Source organism: Vombatus ursinus, unplaced genomic scaffold (genome assembly GCF_900497805.2).
Source record: "Vombatus ursinus unplaced genomic scaffold, bare-nosed wombat genome assembly UNPS02014863.1, whole genome shotgun sequence".
Classification (NCBI taxonomy): domain Eukaryota; kingdom Metazoa; phylum Chordata; class Mammalia; order Diprotodontia; family Vombatidae; genus Vombatus; species Vombatus ursinus.
Window position 1 is genome coordinate 27,998,607 of NW_020954641.1, and position 20,754 is coordinate 28,019,360.

The window sequence follows — 20,754 nt, forward strand, 5'->3', positions numbered from 1 at the left end:
AAAACATTCAAAAAATTCTAGGCTCCTATTAAGCAAGCAAGCACAGCTAAGATCCCACCATTAAGTCAACAGGAAGAGTCAGCTTCCTGGATCCATGCGGTTTTGCAAGACTTAACACAATGAGGACAGCTATAGCCTCCTAAGATTGAAGGAGGTCGAAAAGAGTTCATGGGGCATATTATATATCACCAGCCAGGTTTAAACTTGAAAGCAATATGCTAGTCTAGGGTAGGTAAAACAGGGGGAAACTGGCCTAAATTTCATTTCAGGGCACTGGAGGATAGTTAGCCTGGAGAAGAGAAGAAATGATGGGAGACTTGCATGTCATTTGGGAGAGAGATTAGATTTGTTCTATGTGATCCTAGAGAGAACTAGGAACAGTGTATGGAAGTCAAGGGAATATAGGTTTCAATGAAAAGAAAAACTCGCTAAAACCTAGAGCTGTCTCAAACTGGAATGGGTTCCCTGAAGAGGTGGTAGATAGTCCATCTGTAGGGGTCTTTAGTCAGAGGCTGGATGACCACTTGTCAACATGATGTATAGGGATTTCCTGCCTAAGGAAGGGTTGGACTTCATCTTCTAACATCTGAGCCTGAGATCTGGCAAGTCTATATACTGAGGCCTTTTCCAGTGCTAATATCCTATGATTCTACAAGAGAATTAGCAGTAAGTGTTGTTTAAACAAGGGAACTGACAGAGGTGGTATGATCTCCTTTAAAAATGAGTCTTTATTTGCTTGAAATGGATGGCCCCTAAATTGTCACCTTTGGTTAAAATTTCTTGCTTCCTTCCCAATCCACCTCTTCCATGAAAGCTCTATTCTTCCTTTAGGTGAAAGTGATCTTTCACTTCCCAGAATTCTTCTGAAAGCCATAGGCTTGGGCCTTGCCCTAATTTTTAGACTCTCAAACTTCCTGAAGGAAGGGGTCAACCTGTAGTTGACCAGGAATCCCTTGGACCACATCTCTGAGAAGTGGTTATCCAGCTTGTACTTAAAGCCCTTCAGAAGTGAAGAGCCCATTGCTCTCTGGGCGAAGCTCATTTCACCGGTGGACAGCTCCACTGGGCAAGTTTTCCCTTACTGTAAGCAGAAATTCGTCTCCCTGCAACTTAGATGGTAGGTTCCTTGTGGACAGTGTCTTTACTGTAGTTCTCTTGGTATGCCCAATAGCCTGCCTACAGGTAGCGCTGAATGAATGTTAGATGAGGCAAACTGAATTGGAATGCTCCCAAAGGGAGTGCTGTCTGATAACATGGGGAGAGATTAAGTGGCCTCTTCAGGTCCCTTGTGAATTGGGTGTTCTATTCTAAAATCTCAGTTGGCCTTGGCTGGTGAATCAATCAAACTGATTCTTCAGCGGCTGGTGTGGTCACTATGATCTTACGTCACTAGAGGGCGCTGAAGCGTTTCTATTGGGTAGAAAGGTATTGGGGAGAATAGTGGCAACCTGAACTTGACCAAACCCTCTCCATAGCAGTGAGCTAGATGACAGGTGGGAGACCCTCACTCTAGGGACCCTGGGCTTTTACCTTATGCCTCGTAGGCAGTTAGAATGGACCCTTACGAGGGTGCTCCCTCCAGCATGGCGCTCAGTCAGATAGGAGGCAGTTGTTCTTCAGGAACTGCAAAAGGGAGAGGTCACCTGGAGCCTCCCCTCTTGGTAAAGCAAGCAGGCATCTGGTCCCTGGGCCACTCAGGGAGAATAAGAACACCTTCCATTTCCATAGGTCTTTATAAAGCACTTCCCTTGGTAATCTTGTGAGATAGGTAGTACAAGTATTATCCCCATTTTACAGGTGAGGAAAATGGCAATGACTTACTTGCCTGTGGTCACCCAGATGACCTGACCCTTGGTAGCTGGCACTGGAATGACAGCTATGTCTTCTGACTCCCACTCCAGGGTTTTTCTCTTCTCACTACACCATGGGGCCTTTCATTAATAACAGCTCACATTTCAAGGGTTTTAGACACACACACACACACACACACACACACACACACACGTGTTCAGGTTGTATCTCAAAGATCATCTAATTTAACCTATCTGGCCAAGAATCCTCTTCACAACATCCCCGACAAATAGAAGCAGCTGGGTGGCACAGTGGATAGAGTGCTAGACTTGAAGTCAGTTGGATCTGAGGTCAAATCTGGCCTCAGACACTTATTAGCTGTGACCCTGGGCTTTAGTTAACTTCAGTTAAGTCTGAGGTTACCTGTCTGCCTCAGTTTCCTCATCTGTAAAATGGGGATAATAATAGCACTTACCTCCCAGGGTTGTTGAGGCTAAAATGAAAATAATGTAAAGTGCTTTGCAAACCTTAGAATGCTTTATATAAATATTAGTTATTATTATTATTATCCAACCAAATTATGTTTGAAAACTTTCAGAAAAGGGGAACTTGTTATGTCCTCAGGCAGCCCATTCCATTTTAGGAGAGCTCTGATTCATAGGGAGTTTATTCAAACGTTGTGTGGAGGTTATAAAGAAGCCAATTTTAACTCGATATAAGGAAAGTGAGGTTCAAAAGGTGGAGGAACTTGTTCAAGGACACATGGCTATACTGAGTGATGTTGCTTGGGAATCAAATCCAGGACTTTTTGACTCCCAGGCTAGGAGCTCAGTGTGTATTTATAAATACCATAACGCCTTCAGACTCCCCATCACTCAAGTGCAACAAGACAGTAAAATAAACACTTCTACACCTCTTGCTTGTTCTACTCTGACTGAATGAGTCTAAACTCCTTACCCTTCAAGTCTGCTTTTGATGTCCACAGGCCAGAGTATCTAGAGCCAAAAGGAGCCTTAGAGATTAGTCCAATCCCCTCATTTTACAGAGGAGGAAACTGGGGCCCAGAAAAGGTTAGTGACTTTGCAGAATCATGGAACCAAAAAACTGGAAGGGACCTAAGGGGTCACCTAGACTAAACTGTTAACTAAACAAGAATACTTTTTGAAATATCTCAGATAAGGGGTCATCTGGCTATGTTCATCTTCTACTTGTTTTTCCTAGGAACCTGGGGGAAGGAGCCACCTTGAGTTACCTCTGGTTCAAGCAGGGAAACCTTCTTCCATATGTTAGACCTTCAAATACTTGAGGATGGCCATCATGTCCCTACTAAGTTTTCTCTTCTCTGTGCTAAGTACGCCTTATGGAGAGCCCCTTCAGTCCCCCTGAGCAAACTGATTCCTCTCTACTGGACACTTCAGTTTTCTAAAATGTGGCCCCCAGAATAGAATCCAGGGCTCCAGATATGATCTGGCCAGGATGGAGTCCTTCATTCCCCAAGATCTAGATCCTGTGCTTCTCTGAATAGCATCTCAGGTTGAATCAGCCTTTCTGGCTGCCATGTCACATTGCTGACTCCTACCAAATCTGCAGTCCATGAAAATCCCCAGATCTTTCCATACAAACTGTTGCTCAGTCATGCCTTTTTAAATTGTACTTGTGAAATTGCTTCTTTGAAATCAACTACAGGGCTTTACACTGGCCTCTATGAAATGTCATCTTAATAGATTTTGCCCTAAAGTCTAACCTGTCCAGTTCCCCAAATCCTTTGGATTTGAATTCTGTCATCAAACTTGGTCCAACTGGTATGAGCATCTGTAGAGAGATTTAAGATCTGAAGAAAATCTTGAGGTGAGCTGTGGCCTTCTCCAGCTAGCCCAAGTTTGGGCTAAGTTCAGACCTGAGAGAATTCTTAAGAAAGTAGGCTCTACAAAATAGAAACTCATGGTTCCACGTATAATTCTCATCTTTTCTATTATGGATATGGAAATGCTCATTTTATTTGTTTTTGGTTTTTGTTAAGTTCAGAATAAAATGTAAAATTCAGAGGAGATTTACCCCTCCTATCCTGGGCTTCTCTTGGCAAAACCAACATCTTACCCGGGCCAGGCTGACTCCTGTGGGGATCTTGTAGGGGATATATTTCCTGTAGATATGACCCACTCTGGAGCAGGGAATGTCCTCCATTCGGCCTCCACACATCCACACCTGTGAGGGAGAGAAGGGAAGAGAAAGTAGAGATAGAAAACATGAATCCTTGGATGAGATTCCCAATTACCAGTTCATTTTTAAAATTTTTCCCAGAGCTTGGTGTGGCTTAAAAGTCTAGAAGTTTTCCTACAGAACAGCACTAGTCTAGATTTTTACGTTGAAATTCAGACAGCAACATTCAGAGAACCACAGCAATCCACTGCTTGGAAAAGGCCTCCTAGGTTCTCCTTCCAGCTCTGCAGATCTAATGTTTTTCTGAACAGAGGCCAAACCATGAACCTCTCTGGCAGGTTTTCTTTCTCTGCACACTCCCCTAAGTAACTGAAAATCAAAGATAGTATATTGAAAAAAGGTCATCAAAAGGATATCAATAAGTACTGATGCATAAATTTACTATGTCACCTCCATAAATATATTTTTTTTTAATTTGGAGGCAATCAGGGTTAAGTGACTGGCCCAGGGTCACACAGCTTGTAAGTATCTGAGGTCACATTTGAACTCAAGTCCTGATGACTCCGGGGCCAGTGCTCTGACCACTGTGCCACCTAGCTACCTCACCTCCATAAATTCTTTATGAAAATGTTACACACATTTATCAAAGGTATCCTCAAAAAAATATGAAAAGGACATAGATATGCTTTCAAAATTTTTTCTAAAGCAGATCAAAATTTCACATTCATGCAATCGACTACAAGGTATAGAGATATACAGAATCCTGTTTCATTTATTATTTAAAAAAGGTATTTGATTCAGTGAAATAAAATATGGCTCTCAAGTATTTCCTCCAAAAAAGTGTCTGCCAGGCATATATTAGTAAGAAATTCTTTGATACAAGAGCAAAGATAACTTTGTTCAACAATCCTAAGAAAATCAAGATCAGGTGAGGCATAAAACAGGGACATATGCTTGCTAAAGGCATTTATCACTATCATGAAGGCTATCTAGTGCAGAGTGATGAAAATGAAATGAAAGAGGGATTCCCTATAAGGCTGAAGTCCCCAGTTGCACCTGTTTCTGGATGACATTTTGTTTATTGCCTCAGACTCCAAAATACTAGAGAACGTCCTTAGATTCTAGACCATTTACAAGAAGTTAGCCTAATACCCTGAATGTGCAGAAATGAGTGGATGAAGGAAGCTTGTTGCCTACACTACGATAGACTATTGGGTGGAGAGCTCATTGGATTAAACCATTAGTACGTATGTTTAGGACAGACACTGCAGAGGAAGAATGAGCTGGGCCCAGAATGTATTTGGGAATTTCTACAGTGTTTTCAACAATCCCAAGTGTGCCCCAGAAACACAAACCTATGTTTTTAACACCATTATTCTTCTGATATTGCATAGCTACTACTCATGGGACACTACAATCTCTGAAGAATCAATTTTGTGGGTGACTCAAAAGGCAAGGAGAATCATATGGTGGGCATAAATAGACTGCAGCAGGAAATGGGGTAAAGGATTTCATCTAGAAAATGATGACTGGAAAAGGAGGCAGGTTGGTTATATAGTAAAGGGATGAGACAGAAAATTAAAGTGCCTCACTGGTAACCAAAGCATGTTAAAAAGGCTTAGAAGAAGGTTCCTACAGTGCCTTGTTTGGAGCCCCTGCAATCAATTTTTGGAGGACATAGGCAAGAGAAGCATAGAATGAGAAAATGTGGATGGCTTACTAAAATGTTTATTGATTGATTGATAGATGGATGGGTTGCCTTTCTGCACTATTAGACAAAGCATCTGCAACGACTGCCTTGCAGATCCACTGAAATATTGACATACTGGGAAAAGAGGAGTATCAAAGGAGGGAAAGGTCTGTTCAGGGTGATGAAAATGGATGAGAGTAAGAGGTCAGAGCCACTTAATTCTTATTTTGCTCCCATTTTCTTTGCTAAGGAGAGTAGTCCTTAGATGGGAAAGGACAGAACAAAAATGGTTAATAGGGAGTTTAAATCCAAGATAAGAAGAACCCAATTGTCCTCAGTGACTTCAAGTCATCAGGCTTGAATGAACTATATCCCAAGGTGCTGAAAGAAATGGCAGATATGACTGCTGAGCAATTTTCAATGATCTTTGAAAGATCTTGGTGAATAGGAAAAATGAGGCAGGTGTGAAGAAAGCTAATGTTGTGATTTTCAAGTATAGGCAGAAAATTATATGCTAGTGAACTTGACTCAACAAATCAAATCAACAAGTATTTATTAGGCATCCTCTGTGCCAGACACTGCGCTAAGACAAAGACAAAACTGAAACAATTTCTGCCATTATTGAGCTTTTATTGTAACTGGGGAGACAACAAATATATGTAAGTATATACAAGCCTTGCAAATCAAATACAAAAGAACCTTGGAGTGGAGGGCATTAGGAGTTCCCCTCCCTGCCCCCCAGCCTCCTGCAGAAGGTGGTAATTAAGCTAAATTTCCCTCTAAGTCTTGCCACTGGACTCCAAATAATTCTGGAGGAGAGAGTGAGGCTCATGACTTTGTACAGCTCTGCCTCACTTAAACCCAATTTAGTTGCAAGTGAATACCTCACCCTCATGATATCATTGGTCCTTTTCTAGAATGAAGGATGAACAACAAGGGAGGTCAGGGACTCCAGGAGGTGAAGGTAAGACCTGAGAGTTTTCCATGCAAGGGGAGGGATCTCCAGGGCCAAGCACGAAATTGGGGAAAGGATAGTGTCAGAATGTAGAATTCTAGGTTTACACTAGGAAAAAGACCTTAGAGGAAATTGAATTCAAATCCTAGGGAAATGAATGATTCGAATAAGTGGCATCACTTATTCCTGATTCAATTTCTCCCAGCCTGGAGAATGGTAACTACAGTGTGATCCTAGGAGAGGGAAAGGGTAGAGAATGAAGAAAGTCAGAAGAACACTGACCTTAGGATGATCACTTCTTATTGCTAGATTACTGTCAAAGTCAAGCCAAGAAGTTTTATTTTCAAAGTAGGAGAATTGATCTGGAGCCAACATCCTATAACAATAACTTTTCCTTTACTCAAGTGATTCATGTAGGCATAATGCTTTTGTCCAATGGATACTGTTATTGTAATTTACTGTTGTGCCCTGTGACTTCACGGCTGGTGAGGAAATAAAGAGCAGGAAGAGCCAGCCACTTTTGTCAAACTAGAGTTTGGAAAGTCTCTTATGGGCCAATAAAATTAACAGCTTCTGGTTTATTAAATTAGCATTAGCCAAATAAGTCTAAAGCACTTAAACCTTCTAAAGGGTTGGCAAGAATTGCAATTCTACTCCATTCAGTTCAACAAATATGTATCAAGCATTTACTATGTGCAAAAGACTGTGAAAGTTGATTTGCTTCATTGAACAGTTTGCTGGTTAATCATGAAAAGTTCTTTCCATTTCTAGTCCTGTTTTCCTTTGGGGGAAGGGGAAACTGGTTTCCAATTTTGCCTGAGCCACTTAATAGTTATGTAACCTTAGAAAAGTCACTTTACTTTTCTAACCTCTACTTTCTACATCTGTAAAATGGAAATAGTAATAACTGTTCTATTTTCCTCATAAGGTTTCTGTGAAGATCAAAGAGATAATGCATATGAAATCGTTTGGAGGCTATGAAGCAGCACAGAAACAACAGCCATCATTACCATTTGTTACTGTAATGAATTGTGAGACTTGGAAAGTACCTTAGGATGAGGAATGTCAGAGCTGAAAGGGGACTTTGAATAATGGTTCCTAACCTTTTTTAGCATGAAGATCCTTTTGTAACATAGAAAAAAATTCAAGATAGTACATGATAGTAGTTGTGTTATTAATATCCACTGAGAAAATACATGTCAGAAAGTTACTATAAATTCAGTAACACTTTTAATGAATCTGCATTTCATTAATCACTATAGTATCTATATATATTTGGAAAAAAGTGCTACTATTTTCAGTACATATGTGAGACAAACCAGTCTTCAGAAAGATTATTAATTACTTGTGGTTTTGCATATTGATTTGCAGACTCTTGACAAGAAGTTGAAGCCCTCAGACTGAGATCCATTACCATAGAACATAGTGTTTGAACCGCAGAGGACCTCAGAAACCAACTAATCTAATCCTGTCAGTGAAGAGAAACTTCACCAAGGTCACACAGCTATTTAGCAGCAAAGCTAGAACACAAGATTTTCTTTCCTTTTAGGGGAATTACTCTAGTTATAAGCATTCTTAATGACCTGGGTAACCTGGACCTGGTAGCTGCTATGGCTTTAATGTAACCTGGTCTATCCAGGAATATTGGGATCCTGAGGTGTGGAACTGCTGAGAGGGTTTTGAAGGTTGTATTCAGGACAGCTAAGTTGAATGGCTGCAGCTCCCTGTACAATGACCTTACTCAACAACTTCCTCCACACAGAAGGCGATTCATAAGTGCTCAGCACCCAGAATGCTAACTACTTTGCTAGGAAGACAAATATTAGCCAAGGTTATATAGTCAAGGCAGACGTAACCCGAAGGTCATTTCTTAATTCTCTTCCTGGAAACACCCGTAGCAGAGTTCATAGCCATATTCCTTGACATTCTTTCACTTCTGGGTCATAAGGCACTCACAGGATCATCCTAATCTAGCTGAGTTTGGTTCCTCCACTCAGCCGTCTATGAGGGCCTTTCTGTGGAGTAAATCAGTTGGTAACTTGGCTCCATTTAGATAGGGAATTGCCCAAGAGGTGGGGAAGGCTGGAATAAAGTAAAGGTTCCTCATAAATTAACCTAATTCTTATGCCAATGCCTTTTCTGCTTGGGGGCAGGGGAAATTTTTGCATCCTCTTAGAATTATTGATTATCAGTGCTAGAAGGAGGCTTAGAACATAAGACTGTCAGGGTCTTATAGATCATCTGGTCCAATCCTCTCATCTATCAGAAGAGTAAACTAAGGGTGAGAAAAAGGAAGTGCCATGCTTGTGGTCATTTAGGGAGTTAGTGAAAGAGCTGATTCCCTCAGGAACCATTAAGTGAAGTAAATATCAATAGTCAGATTGGTGAGAAAGGCTGGAATTGGAAGTTACATTAATTCTTGAAAAAAAAATTCAGTTTCAATTTCCCTTAAGGGTACTTTTCAGCTGAATTGTCTAAAGTGAAGGGCTTCTTATCAAGAGCTAATAGACATTCTCATGAAAATATGGTAGTCCATAAAGGAGCAATAATAACACTGTTACTACTAAATTATCTTTCAGCAGAGAAAAGCACTTTAGAGCCGAAAGCAACCTTAGGGATCACCTGATCCTAACCCTTCATTTTACAGATGTGGGAACTGAGACCCTTCATGGGGAATGGCCTCCTCCCACAGGTCACGTGACCTGAAAGAGATAAAGGGCTTCTCCTTCAAAAACAGCTAAATGAACCCCTCTTTCCACCTCCTTCAGCATGCAATTACTCAGCATTTCAAAAAATTTTACTCAAATAATTTCTGACCACAAAGATAATTGCAAAATGTTAATAATACAGTACAATATTTCAGTGGATCTGTGATGAGTGTGAGCACTTCCTTCAGAGGTGCAGGTAAAAAACCAATCTAGATCTTGAGTAAAACTCTGATTCTTACTTCATCATTCTTTTCCCTTAGAACACAACCAGTTTTATTGATTCTCAGAGACAAAATGTAGAGGAAAAAAGCCAGGATGTTTTTGGCTCCAGGACAAGCAAGTGCTCTAATTCTGCTTCAGCTGATGACAACTGGTTGTTGAATCAGGGGAGAAGGAAGGTATTCCTTTTTGGACCCCTCTCTGTCTCTGCCCTGCTTTGGGCTCTGCTTTCATGCTATCTGACCCCTAACTCCCAGGAAGGTCAGAGAGAAAGTTCTTGATTTATCCTCAGATGTTTCCCTGGGTTAACACCTTTGCAGAATCTGCAGTCATCCCAACTGCCTTTGAAGAGAAATTAGCAGAATGCCTCCCCTGTTCTTGGCAGGCAGCTTTCCAAATGGCTGGACAGCTGCCGGGGCACGTGCATCCAAGAATAAACACAACCACACACTCACTCACACCCTTCAGGGAAGGTTCCCAGAGTTAGTCTTTGAGACGATGCTAGTGACAAGAGTTCACGCAACTCTTCTGCAGCTGGGCTTCTCCTCAACACCTGTGCTGCTGCCTGGGATGGCAAGGTCTGGAAAGGACATGTGTGAAAGGGGGCGAGGGAAATGAATTTTCCCATGCAGATGGTCCTTTTGCAGTTGTTGGCATCAAGTCTAGCCATCTGGCTTAGACTGATGAAATGCTTGGCCCTCTCAAATGAGGCAAACATGGACAGTTCCAGGGATGTGGTCTTCACTTCCAGTCTCTGTAAGAGACAACATCTTGCTCTAGTCTCAGTCCTGTTCATTTTTATGATGGAAGAATTCACTATAGACCTTTCAAATGGATATCTGAGGACTTCAAGGTATTTCTTCCATGTACAATTACATCCAAGATGAAGGGTGTGTTAGAAGAGCTGCAATAAGAAATTCAGCTGAGTAGAAAGGTATTGGAGTGAGGAGAGTGTTGATAGACCACTGCTGTATGCAGTTTTACTGGAGAAGGTGTATTGTCTTCTCTCCTAACTTCCAGTGTTCTATGACTCTGTTCCTTTATCTTCTTCCATGGCTCAACTTTCCCCAACCTCTTTGGGGTCATGGCCTACTGAAGGACTACAAGGGATGGGGAGAAGGGAGGGCTTCAGTCTGCAGATGGCTGTGGGAATGTAGCTTGCCTCTTGGATGCTGGCACTTAAGAAACTTACTGGAGTAAAAAGGCTATAATACTACTCTTGTAGTAGCATATGGCTCTCTTTGTTGGACCCATTGGTTGACAACCTTACCCGTTTAAGAAACAAAAAGGGTCAGATCAATACAGATCAATAAAGGGGTATTCTGTCAGAGGGCACACAGATTGGAAAAAGATGTCAATTAGTGAACATGTTGCTCCTGGCTTGATATTACTCCTCCTGGCTCCTGGTGTGTTCGATAATTTTAAAGATTCATCAGTGATATGTCACCTTCCCTCCCACCTTCCATCTTCCTTCCCATCCCTCCCATCTCTCCATGAAGAAGTCTAGGCCCAGAAAAAACACAACCAGGAAAAGAAGCTATCAAAACATGCTAGGGCAGATGAAATATGAATGCATAGGCATTGATAGGAGGAGAGAAATTAAACTGGTGAGGATTCTCATGGGCTAAGGACTTCCTCCTTTTTGCAAAACTTAAAAAAGATCAACATCTTCCCAGTCTGCCCTAATGATCTAACCTAGCAGCTTGCTACACACAAGGAAGGTTATCATTAAGAAGTGTTGATTGACTTCTGGTGTGAACCAGAGACCCCTTTGCCCACAGTTTTGAGAATCCTCCCCCAACCATCTGTTCTGGTGAGTCAGGGTGGTTTCTGTACAACACTCCCAACTGGGGCTGAGTCCAGGAAATGCTGTCTCATCTTTGTCTTTCCTGGGAAAGCTAGGAAGCCTGTTTGTGTCTCCCTGTGGGTAGCAGAAGAGAAATGGGAAGCTCATTTCAAATGGTCAGATTTGGAAGGTAAGTCATGAGAAGGTCCTCTGGTCGGGCTCTGCTCAGAGTGTGGCACTGGAGTGCTCCCTCCCCATCTACTCCATTCATGTCACCTAGGGGGAAGAAGTTCTTACATTAACCTGATTCTTTTGTCTGTATTAAACTTGCCTATGCTCCCAACTCCTACTGTTTGTTATTTTCAAAGACACAGTATTCCATCCTCTTTGGATTTCCTCACTGATTTGGACTATCAGTTTCCATGCTGTCTCTACTGGCTCCACTCCTCCTCTAGCCTTATGTAAGGTTCCTCTTGTCTGCTGAAGGCTCAGCCTTTAAATCTTATATAACCCATCCTGGCTGACCTGGACATGACCACTGAGCAGGAACCAAATATACAAACAGTTCAGAAGTTAGCAGGGTACATTCCTATAGTATTACATGGTTCCAAAGCTCTTTCCTCTCAATATGCCTGAGGTAGATTAAGTATTATTGCCTCTCCTTTTACAGATGAGGAAATGGGATTTTAAAAAAAGGAAATTTGAGATTAGATTAAGATTAAAGCAGTAAAGGAAAATGGATTTATAAAGAAGGAAAAAAAGAGCTAGCTTTACTTCAATTATAATGTTGCTTTTGTGGTCTTAACTGAATATGTATATATATATACATGTATACACATATATACATATACACACACACACACACACACACACACATATATATATGTATATATAAACCTCTATCACTTAAAAATACTCTTCTAGGAGCACAATGGCTTGTGGCTTTGGCAACTCACCATCAGGATGAATGGGCAAATGGTTTAATTGGTCAGAGGCTGAAACTTGTTCAAGGATGGCAGTGGCTTGTGAAGAACTGGATAACTAAAGTTACCAAGAGGAACCAGCTAATAGATGCAACTTAATTCAGACCAATGTGACATAACAGAAGTGGATAGCAGTTGGCTGGGCATTTGGCCTTCAGGATTCTCAATAAGCTTTATCCATCCAGGGGCAGGCCCACTTGATTAATGGGGTCATCAGACTAAGAATGGCATCTGACAATCATCAAAATGGAAAGGCAGTATGTAGGCAAGTGTCAAAATGTGCTGGGAGGAGGAGGGAGGATTTTTACAACAATAAAAGGAAGCCTTTTTTGAGAGAAGGTACAGTGTAGGAGGGGAGAGTAAAAGACTGGGAGTCAGGAGCCCTCTATTTTAGTCATGGCTCAATCTGTCTGACCTCATGATCTTGGGTAAGTCACTTTTTCTTTCTATGCTTTGGTCTCTTTACTTATAATATAGGCAGTTGGATTATCTCTATGCTTTATGCACTGGGGTCTCTTCCCACTCTGATAGTCTCTACTTTCCTGTTCCAACAACATTTCTACTATATCTTAATAACCCTTTTAGCTCTGACATTTTAAAATACTCAGCTAATTGACCTGCCCAAGATAAGAGTAAATCAATGGCAGGACTGGGACTAACTTTTGGGTCTTCTGGTTCCCAGTTCAGTGTTCTTTCCACAACAGCAGGGTGATTGATGGGCAGTGTTTCTATTCTTCTCTGTGAACACAGAACTGTCATAATGCCTGATGGTTATACACTTGTTAATGAGCTTAGTGGCTCTGAATCTGCTGGAATTCTAGAGTTTAGCAAACAAGGAAAGTGGAACTGTACAATATGACTTGTCTGAAGGGGAATCAAACCACAAAAGTGAAATCTGATCTGTTGGAGCTGCTCTCTGAAGACCTGGGAAACATTAAGGATTCTTAGGCCATCTGTCAAGGGTCTGAAGAGCAGAATACTGCAGTAACAGAGACCTTAATTCAGTGAGAGGAGAGAGGGAAGTTTCAGTTCTTAAGTTTAAAGGGAAATCATTTGCAAGATAGCTGGTTGGTTAGGGGTATTGTCTGTGGCTAGGGAACATAAAAAAGATAATTGAATCCAATGGGGAGGTAAATGACCAAGAGTTGGAAGGCATTTCAGGTGTTATCCTACTATGGTGGAATGAGCCCGAATTTGAAACCAGAGTTCTGGCTCTTACACTTACTGTGTTCCTCTGGTTAAGTTATTACACCTCTCTGAGTTTCAATTTCCTTATCCATAAAATGGGCACAATAATATTGCATTACTTACCAACAGAGCTATTTTGAGTTATTATAAACCATAAGGTTCCATAGACACATGAGTTATTTAGTCTAGTCAATGTCTAAAGCACACATTTCTTCCACATGTTTTCTAATGTAAAGAGCTATGTAAATATAAGCTATCATTGTTCTCATCATCTTTTCTTATTCCCAAAACAATCCTGTCAGTAAGATATTATTGCTTACATTTTATAGATAAAGAAGCAGTAGCTTTAAAAAGTGAAATTAACTCTAGTCATAGTTTTCAAAGGTAGTAAAAGGAAAGGCCAGGTCTGGAACCCTGGTCTTTTGATTCCTAGTCAGATGCTTTTTCAGCTATGCCACTGTTAACTAAAAGGTATGACTGGTGTTTGATGTTCTAGAATAGTAAAGTAAATGTATCTGTTTTAAATAGCAAAGCAAAGACACCAAGAGCTACAACATTCTTTACCTATTCCCAATCTGGGGGGGGGGCTCTTTGATTGCCACTGGGGTAGTTCTGCTAAAGAGGGTTGAAGGCTGTCTTGAAAATTCATGATCTTAACAACTTAATCTCTAAGTCTCCCTCATCAAGACAGCACTCTTTTAGAAATTTAATCAATTGTTCACTCTCTGCTGAATATGACCCTATCTAAATTTCAGAATATACACTGGGCCTTTCAGGAGGAGCCTCCATTCTTGCTCCCCAAAAAGAAAAGAGGTTAAAGCAGAGATTAATCAGGGTGAGTTTTGCTCGCCATAAATGACTAGTTCTGGCCTGAAACAGGAGTGGTGGAGAGATGAATGAATTTGCCTCATCCCCCACTGACCAGGCAGGTGTCCGCTGGAACGCTGGAAAGACAAAGGACACACTGATGTGTTGTCATAAGGCACCAGAAATGTGTAATTTCAAAGGAAGGGGAAAAGAAAAAAAGAGGAGAAAGAAAAGTGTTCCACAAAGGCCTAGGAAGTGGCATGAAATAATTTCATTTCTCCATTAAACTAAAAAAGCTAACTGGATCAAATGGAAACAGAAATCACATGGCAGAGACAAAATACAGCTTCATCAATTAGTCTTTTGTAAATGTGGAGAAAAATACCATTTGCTTCTCCATAATTACTTGACAAATGTAATTAGAGAACTCTCTTTTAAAAGCCAGAATGAAATCATTCAGAGTTTGAAAACTCCTTTCGTGAAGAAATCCCTTTCAATTTATTCACAGTACGGGAAGACTTGAAGGGCACTGGTCAAAATGCAGTGACTCATACCCAGTTTTACTACATTGCTTTACATAGAAATCAGTTAATCTTCAACTGATTAATTAATAATGTTTAAACAATGAGTATGAAGGGTGATTTCAAAATCTAGGAGGATATAACAAATACAAAGAGTAATACAAAATTTCATTAGAATCCCAGGACTTCAGCATCCATACCAAGACTGTATGCACTGCAAGTTTCAAGATCAAAAGCAGTGGTCATGTATGCGATATGCTACCTCTATCAGCATCCTGGGTTCTACCCTACCACTAACAGGCTTTGTGACATTGCACAAATCACTTTCTTGCATTCAAATTCCATTTTCTAAATTGCCTTCCAGTTTTAACCTTGTATGTTTTCTGTCCTAAGGCTTTTACCTTTGTTAGCTTTTACCTTCTATGCATTGCATTTTAAGGTCCTAAAATCCTACTCTAATCTCTTATCATGGCATGGAGGTGATCCTTGGTTCTCAAAGGCTATTCCAGTGGAGCACAAGCTCTGGTAGGTTCTACCAAAATAGGAAAGTTTTGAATATGGTTCTGGAGAGAGACTGTATCTGCTGTCCAAGTACTGGCACAGTTAAATACTAAGACGTTCAGCAGCAGCCTGCTGATCCCTAGGTGATGAATTCTTAGGCTTGGTGGATCTAGCAACAGATAAAAATACAAAAGGGCTCTCAGTCTTGAGTGCCACTATTTTTACTCAATTTCAATGTGAAGATGGTGGAATGGTGTAAAAGAAGACATAGAGCGATTTTAATCTATTTACATACAATAATTTAACTACTGGTACTCGAAGTGTGGAATCTTTTCTCAGTGACTTTTTGATTTGTTGTTTTTAAATCTTTTCTCAGTGACTTAGTTAATTTGTTGCTATTGAATCATTTCAGTTGTATTCAACTCTTTGTGATCCTAATTTGGGGTAAGATACTGAAGTGGTTTGCCATTTCCTTCTCCAGCTCATTTTATGGATGAGGAACTGAGGCAAACAGGGTTATGTGCCCTGACCAGGGTCACACAGCTAGTGTCTGAGGCCAAATTTGAGCTCATGAAGACTGGGTCTTCCTGACTCCAGGCCTGGCACTCTACCCACTGTGTCGCCTAGCTGCCTGATCTAGTTGATAAATTAATGAAAAAAATGAATTACACTCAATTTTTAAGGGAGACTTATAAACTGAGTTCGTCCATTTAGTGAATCAATATATCACTGATATGATATCAATAATATTATTATAAATATAACCATGAGTTTTAGCTATATATAAGGATGGTTCACAAGTTATCCTTGGAAAACTGAATGAAAGACCTGTTGGATTTGGTCTCCTCTTTACCTGACGGCAACAGGAAACATCACTTCATGGGATCTTCACTGTTTTCCCTCGTGGTGCTTGTAAACACAGACAAAAGAATTACCATAAAGGTAATTATAGCTTATGCACTAATATCTGTTGTAAAGGATGAAGAAACAGAAATATTTTATAAGGAACTTGATAATATCATCTACAACAAGGTTTCTTAACCTTTTTTATATTATGAAACCCTTTAATAGTCTGGTAAACCCTATGGACCTCTTCTTAGAATGTTTCTAAATAAATGTATGTTTAAATGCATAAAATTAAAAAAAATAGGATTGCAAAGGAAACCAATTATACTGAAATAAAGTCTTTTTTTTTTAAAGTAAATAAACAAGTTCATTGACCCCAGGTTAATTAACCCCTACCCCAAACTAAGTCAATACATATTTTGATACTTGGTAGCTTTAAATTGAAGGTGACTACAAAACAAGATAGTGAAAGATATTCTGGAAAATATGGTTTAGGAGAAAGGAAAGAAGGCAAAGGCTTGCAAATTATTCAGAAGTGTCATGCCAGCATATTATAAATATTTTTTTTTATGAAGGCCATTAGAAGGTTTTGTGAGTACCAAAGAATACTACAGAAAAATTAAACTGACTTTCTTAACAGATGGGAAGACTGTTTGCCAATGTGGGAGTCCTATCAGAATCAGCTGTCTGCATATAGTTAGATCAATAAACTGTTAGACCAAAGGTCAAAATTAACAAATTGAAAGAAAGGATAAAGATGAGAAGACATGTATGCAATTATGGCCTATCGAAACAAGTTGTTGATTCTGAAAAATGGGAAATGCATAAAAGTAAAAACACTTATTCTAATTATTACCATAACTTAGAGAACGTATACAAAACAATCACCACAACCAGGAGACCAAAAGATCTCAGAAACTAATGCAGCTAGCAAGTGCTTGGTTTCCTTGTCAAGTGGAGAAACATGAAAACCAATGGCAGCACCAGTTTGGAACAAAAGTTCATTTGAAAAACATTATGATAGAAGATGATACATAAAATTATTGGTATTATCACCTTAATAAATGCTAAGAAGAACAGCAGAAGAAGTGAATATGTGATGGTGTAGCTTAAGTCCTAAATAAGTCAGATCATTTTGAGTTTGTTATCTGAATAACCTGGAAAGGACAACAAAAAGATATGAAATAGGGGTCTGCCTTGAGTTTTCACAACAACTTGTTCTCACCCTTTTTGACAGTGCACCTAGCATATTTGGACTCTAGCACCTGGGTATCTGATGGGCTGAGGGAATAGAAATGGTAGTTCAGAAAATAAAATGAAGAACAGGTACACCTGACTAAACAAATAGAGAGGAAATCTGTGTTTAAGGTGGCACAACTGTATTTTATTTATTTGTAATTTTTCTTTTAAAAATGAACTTAAAAACCCTAATATGAACATTTCCTCACACAAAGAAAAAGAAGACTGCACATGAAACTATGAATCTCTATTACAAACAGCTTTTTACAAAGTATACATTAAATTTAACAGGATCATTGCCCTGCTCGTCTAAGTCTCCTTTGAATTTCCTTCTGCTCTTTTTGGTGCATTTTAAAAGGATCATTGATGCTCTTTTCTGTCTTTTTTTTATGGCCCTTTGGCCTCCCTCAATCTATCCCCCCCTCAAATAAAAGACCAACACTGCAACACATAAGTCTAGTCAAACAAAACAAACTCACATACTGGCTGTGTCTGAAAATGCACATATCATTCTTGTGCCTCTAGTTTATTACCTCTCTGTCAAAAGGAGGGGTAACATAGTTTTAAATGCAATCTGGGAATGATTTTCAAGATCTCCCAAAGAAAGATTTTAAAAAAATGAAAAGACCAGAAATAATATCATCACCAAAAAAAGGCAACCAAGAAGACATCAGTAATTATCCATATGCCTACTTTCTCATCCCTATAAAATCTTTCTGAGAATGGTCTATGAACATATTGGGGGGATCTGTGGTGAAAATTCATTCACTTAACAAAGATTTAATAAGTGTCTACTAAATGACAGATGCTGGGGATACAAAGATAAAAATAAGATCAAGGATCTTGAACACTACTGTTGAGGGTGAGGTGGGGGAATGGCAGATATTTTCAGATGATTCCTTGCAATGGCTGACTTTTTTGTTGTTGAATCACTTTGGCTGTGTCCAACTCTTTGTGACTCCATTTGGGGTTTTCTCAGCAAAGATAATGGAGTAATTTGCCATTTCCTTCTCTAGCTCATTTTAAAGATGAGGAAATTGAGACAAACAGGGTCAAAGGACTTACCCAGGGTTTCACAACTAGTAAATGTCCGAGGTCAGATTTGAACTCAGGCCTTCCTGATTCCAGACCTGGTGCTCTATCCACTGCACCACCTAGCTGCCCAGTGGGTGACTTTGCAATTGACTAAAAAGAGCAGCAGATATAGGATCCCTCAATATTTTTTTTTTTTTGCTTATTATGAAACAACTTTTGGAAGCATAAAACAAAGCCTTAAAAGATCTACTCCAAAATTATATCCCTTATGCTTATGTTAAAATTATACAGGATTCCTTGATAAAGGTAACCAAGAGATAACTTTGCTTAATAATCCTCTGATTATCAATATCAACTGAGGCATAAACCTGGGAGATATACTTACCAAAGACATGTGCTATTGTAATGTAGCATGTCCTGGGCTAAGTCTAAATAGAAAGAGGATTGCCTAAGAATGATGAGGCTCTGCAGATGTTCCTGTTTGCAGATGACGCAGAAGCCTAGAACACCAGAAGGCCTCTTCAATGAGATCCACGGCCATTCAAATGAGAATGGTCTAGGAATCCACACAAGAAAAATCATGTGAATGATTTGCCCACATGACGTGAAGTTGGAAGCGTAGTCCATCAGGCCATATATCTTGGACAGCTGCTGAAGCTGAAGAGTGAGGTGGATCCAGAATTTAATAGTAGGAAGACAGTGGGTGTTCAATGATTCCAACCTGCATGCTGAAACTAAAGCCCATTTTTTTTCACACCAGTAATCTCATGGTGCTTCTATTTGGTTGTAAAAAATAGACCACGATGGTCTTAAAAGACTCTGAATTGCAAGTTATCCAGAAAGCAAAGACACACGATGGGGATAAGTAGGCTATAGCATATCATGTTCAAAAAGTGCTTAAAAAAAGACATTATCTATGAAATGTATAAATGGAAAATGAATTAGACTGGTCATGTAGAGGCAGCTGCTAGACCACATGGAAAAAACATGAAAAGATGCTGAACTTGAAGTCAGGAGAAAGCTGGGCTCAAATCTCATCCCTGACACTTACTGGCTGTGTGACTATGGAGAAGTCAACCAATTAACCAACAAATCAACAAGCATTTATTAATTGCCTATTAACCTCTCTTACCCCCAGTTTTCCATGTGTAAAATGGACCTGTAGTCATAGGACTGTTGTCAGGATCAAATGATATAATGGTAGTCAAAGCATGCTACAAACACTAAAGGATTTTATAATCTCTACAATTGAGGCAGGGAGAGCCAGAGCTAAGAGACCAGCAGCTCGAGTTCTGCCCCAAGAGAAGGTAAATTTCTTGAGAGCAGGGACTTTGATTTTTGTTTTGTATCTCCAATACACAGCACCACAGCCTGCACACAGTAAATGCTTAATAAATTGCTGATGAATTGGATAGCATTGGTGTTCACAAAAGAATTTATATGGTTAAAAGAATTTATATGATTAAACCCATGATATACAGAAAGGCCAAACATGTTGGACAGATACTTTTTGTAGGATTTGTGGAAGGACAGAGACCAAAACTGCAGAGGATGAGTTCCCTTGCATGAGCTGATATCAGCATCTGTGAAGGCAGTACCTATCTATACCAATCAGTTCAGAGGACAATCAAAGTAAGGCCCCTTCCAGCTTTAATGTTGTATGGCTCTATTTATGAAGCCATTTACTGTAACCAGAACTATGCTAGGTGCTGGGAGATACCAATAAACAGGTCTGGTTCTAGTTCTCGGGAAGTTTACAGTCAGGATTTATGTAGTGCTTTAAAAGTTTTCAAAGTGCTTTGAATATGTTATCACATTTAATTCTCAAAACCACACTGGAAGGTAGGTGCTATTATTATTGACATTACATAATGTCAAATAGATAAAGAAATTGAAGTTGAGATTAATTAAGGGACTTGCCCAGGGTCATATAGCTCATGAATGTCCGAGGCAGGATATTGACTTAGGTCTTCCTCACTCGCACCAGAATTCTATTCCCTCCACCACCTCAAGATCCCTTCCAGCTCTGATATTTTAAAAACACATCATCTTCACATGAAGAAAGGTGCCTATCCTATCTTGCTGTCTATAAAGTGGTGACAGATATTCTCAAGAGAGCAAAAAGATACCAAAACTGTACCCTGTATTCCTCATGAATCGATCTCAAAACATTCTGTGTATTTTTGCTTCTTGATTCTGCCATCCTTCCTCCCTTCAACATTTATCAAGTATTTACTGGGGTAATGCACTGTGTCTGGTTCTGAGCGATGTACAAAAATACCTTAGAAATGATCTCTGTCTTCAATGTAAGGAATGTATAGTCAG

At 39.8% G+C, this 20,754-nt stretch overlaps 1 protein-coding gene across 2 annotated transcripts in view; it reads right to left on the reverse strand.

Moving 5' to 3' along the window:
* The window catches only part of GALNT10 (polypeptide N-acetylgalactosaminyltransferase 10), a 166,737-nt gene that overhangs the window by 6,813 nt on the left and 139,170 nt on the right, over window positions 1-20,754 (reverse strand). For both annotated transcript variants that reach the window (XM_027841980.1, XM_027841981.1), the window contains exon 8: window positions 3,889-3,996. In XM_027841980.1, the coding sequence (XP_027697781.1) occupies window positions 3,889-3,996 (108 nt within the window). The remainder of the gene's footprint in view (window positions 1-3,888; window positions 3,997-20,754) is intronic.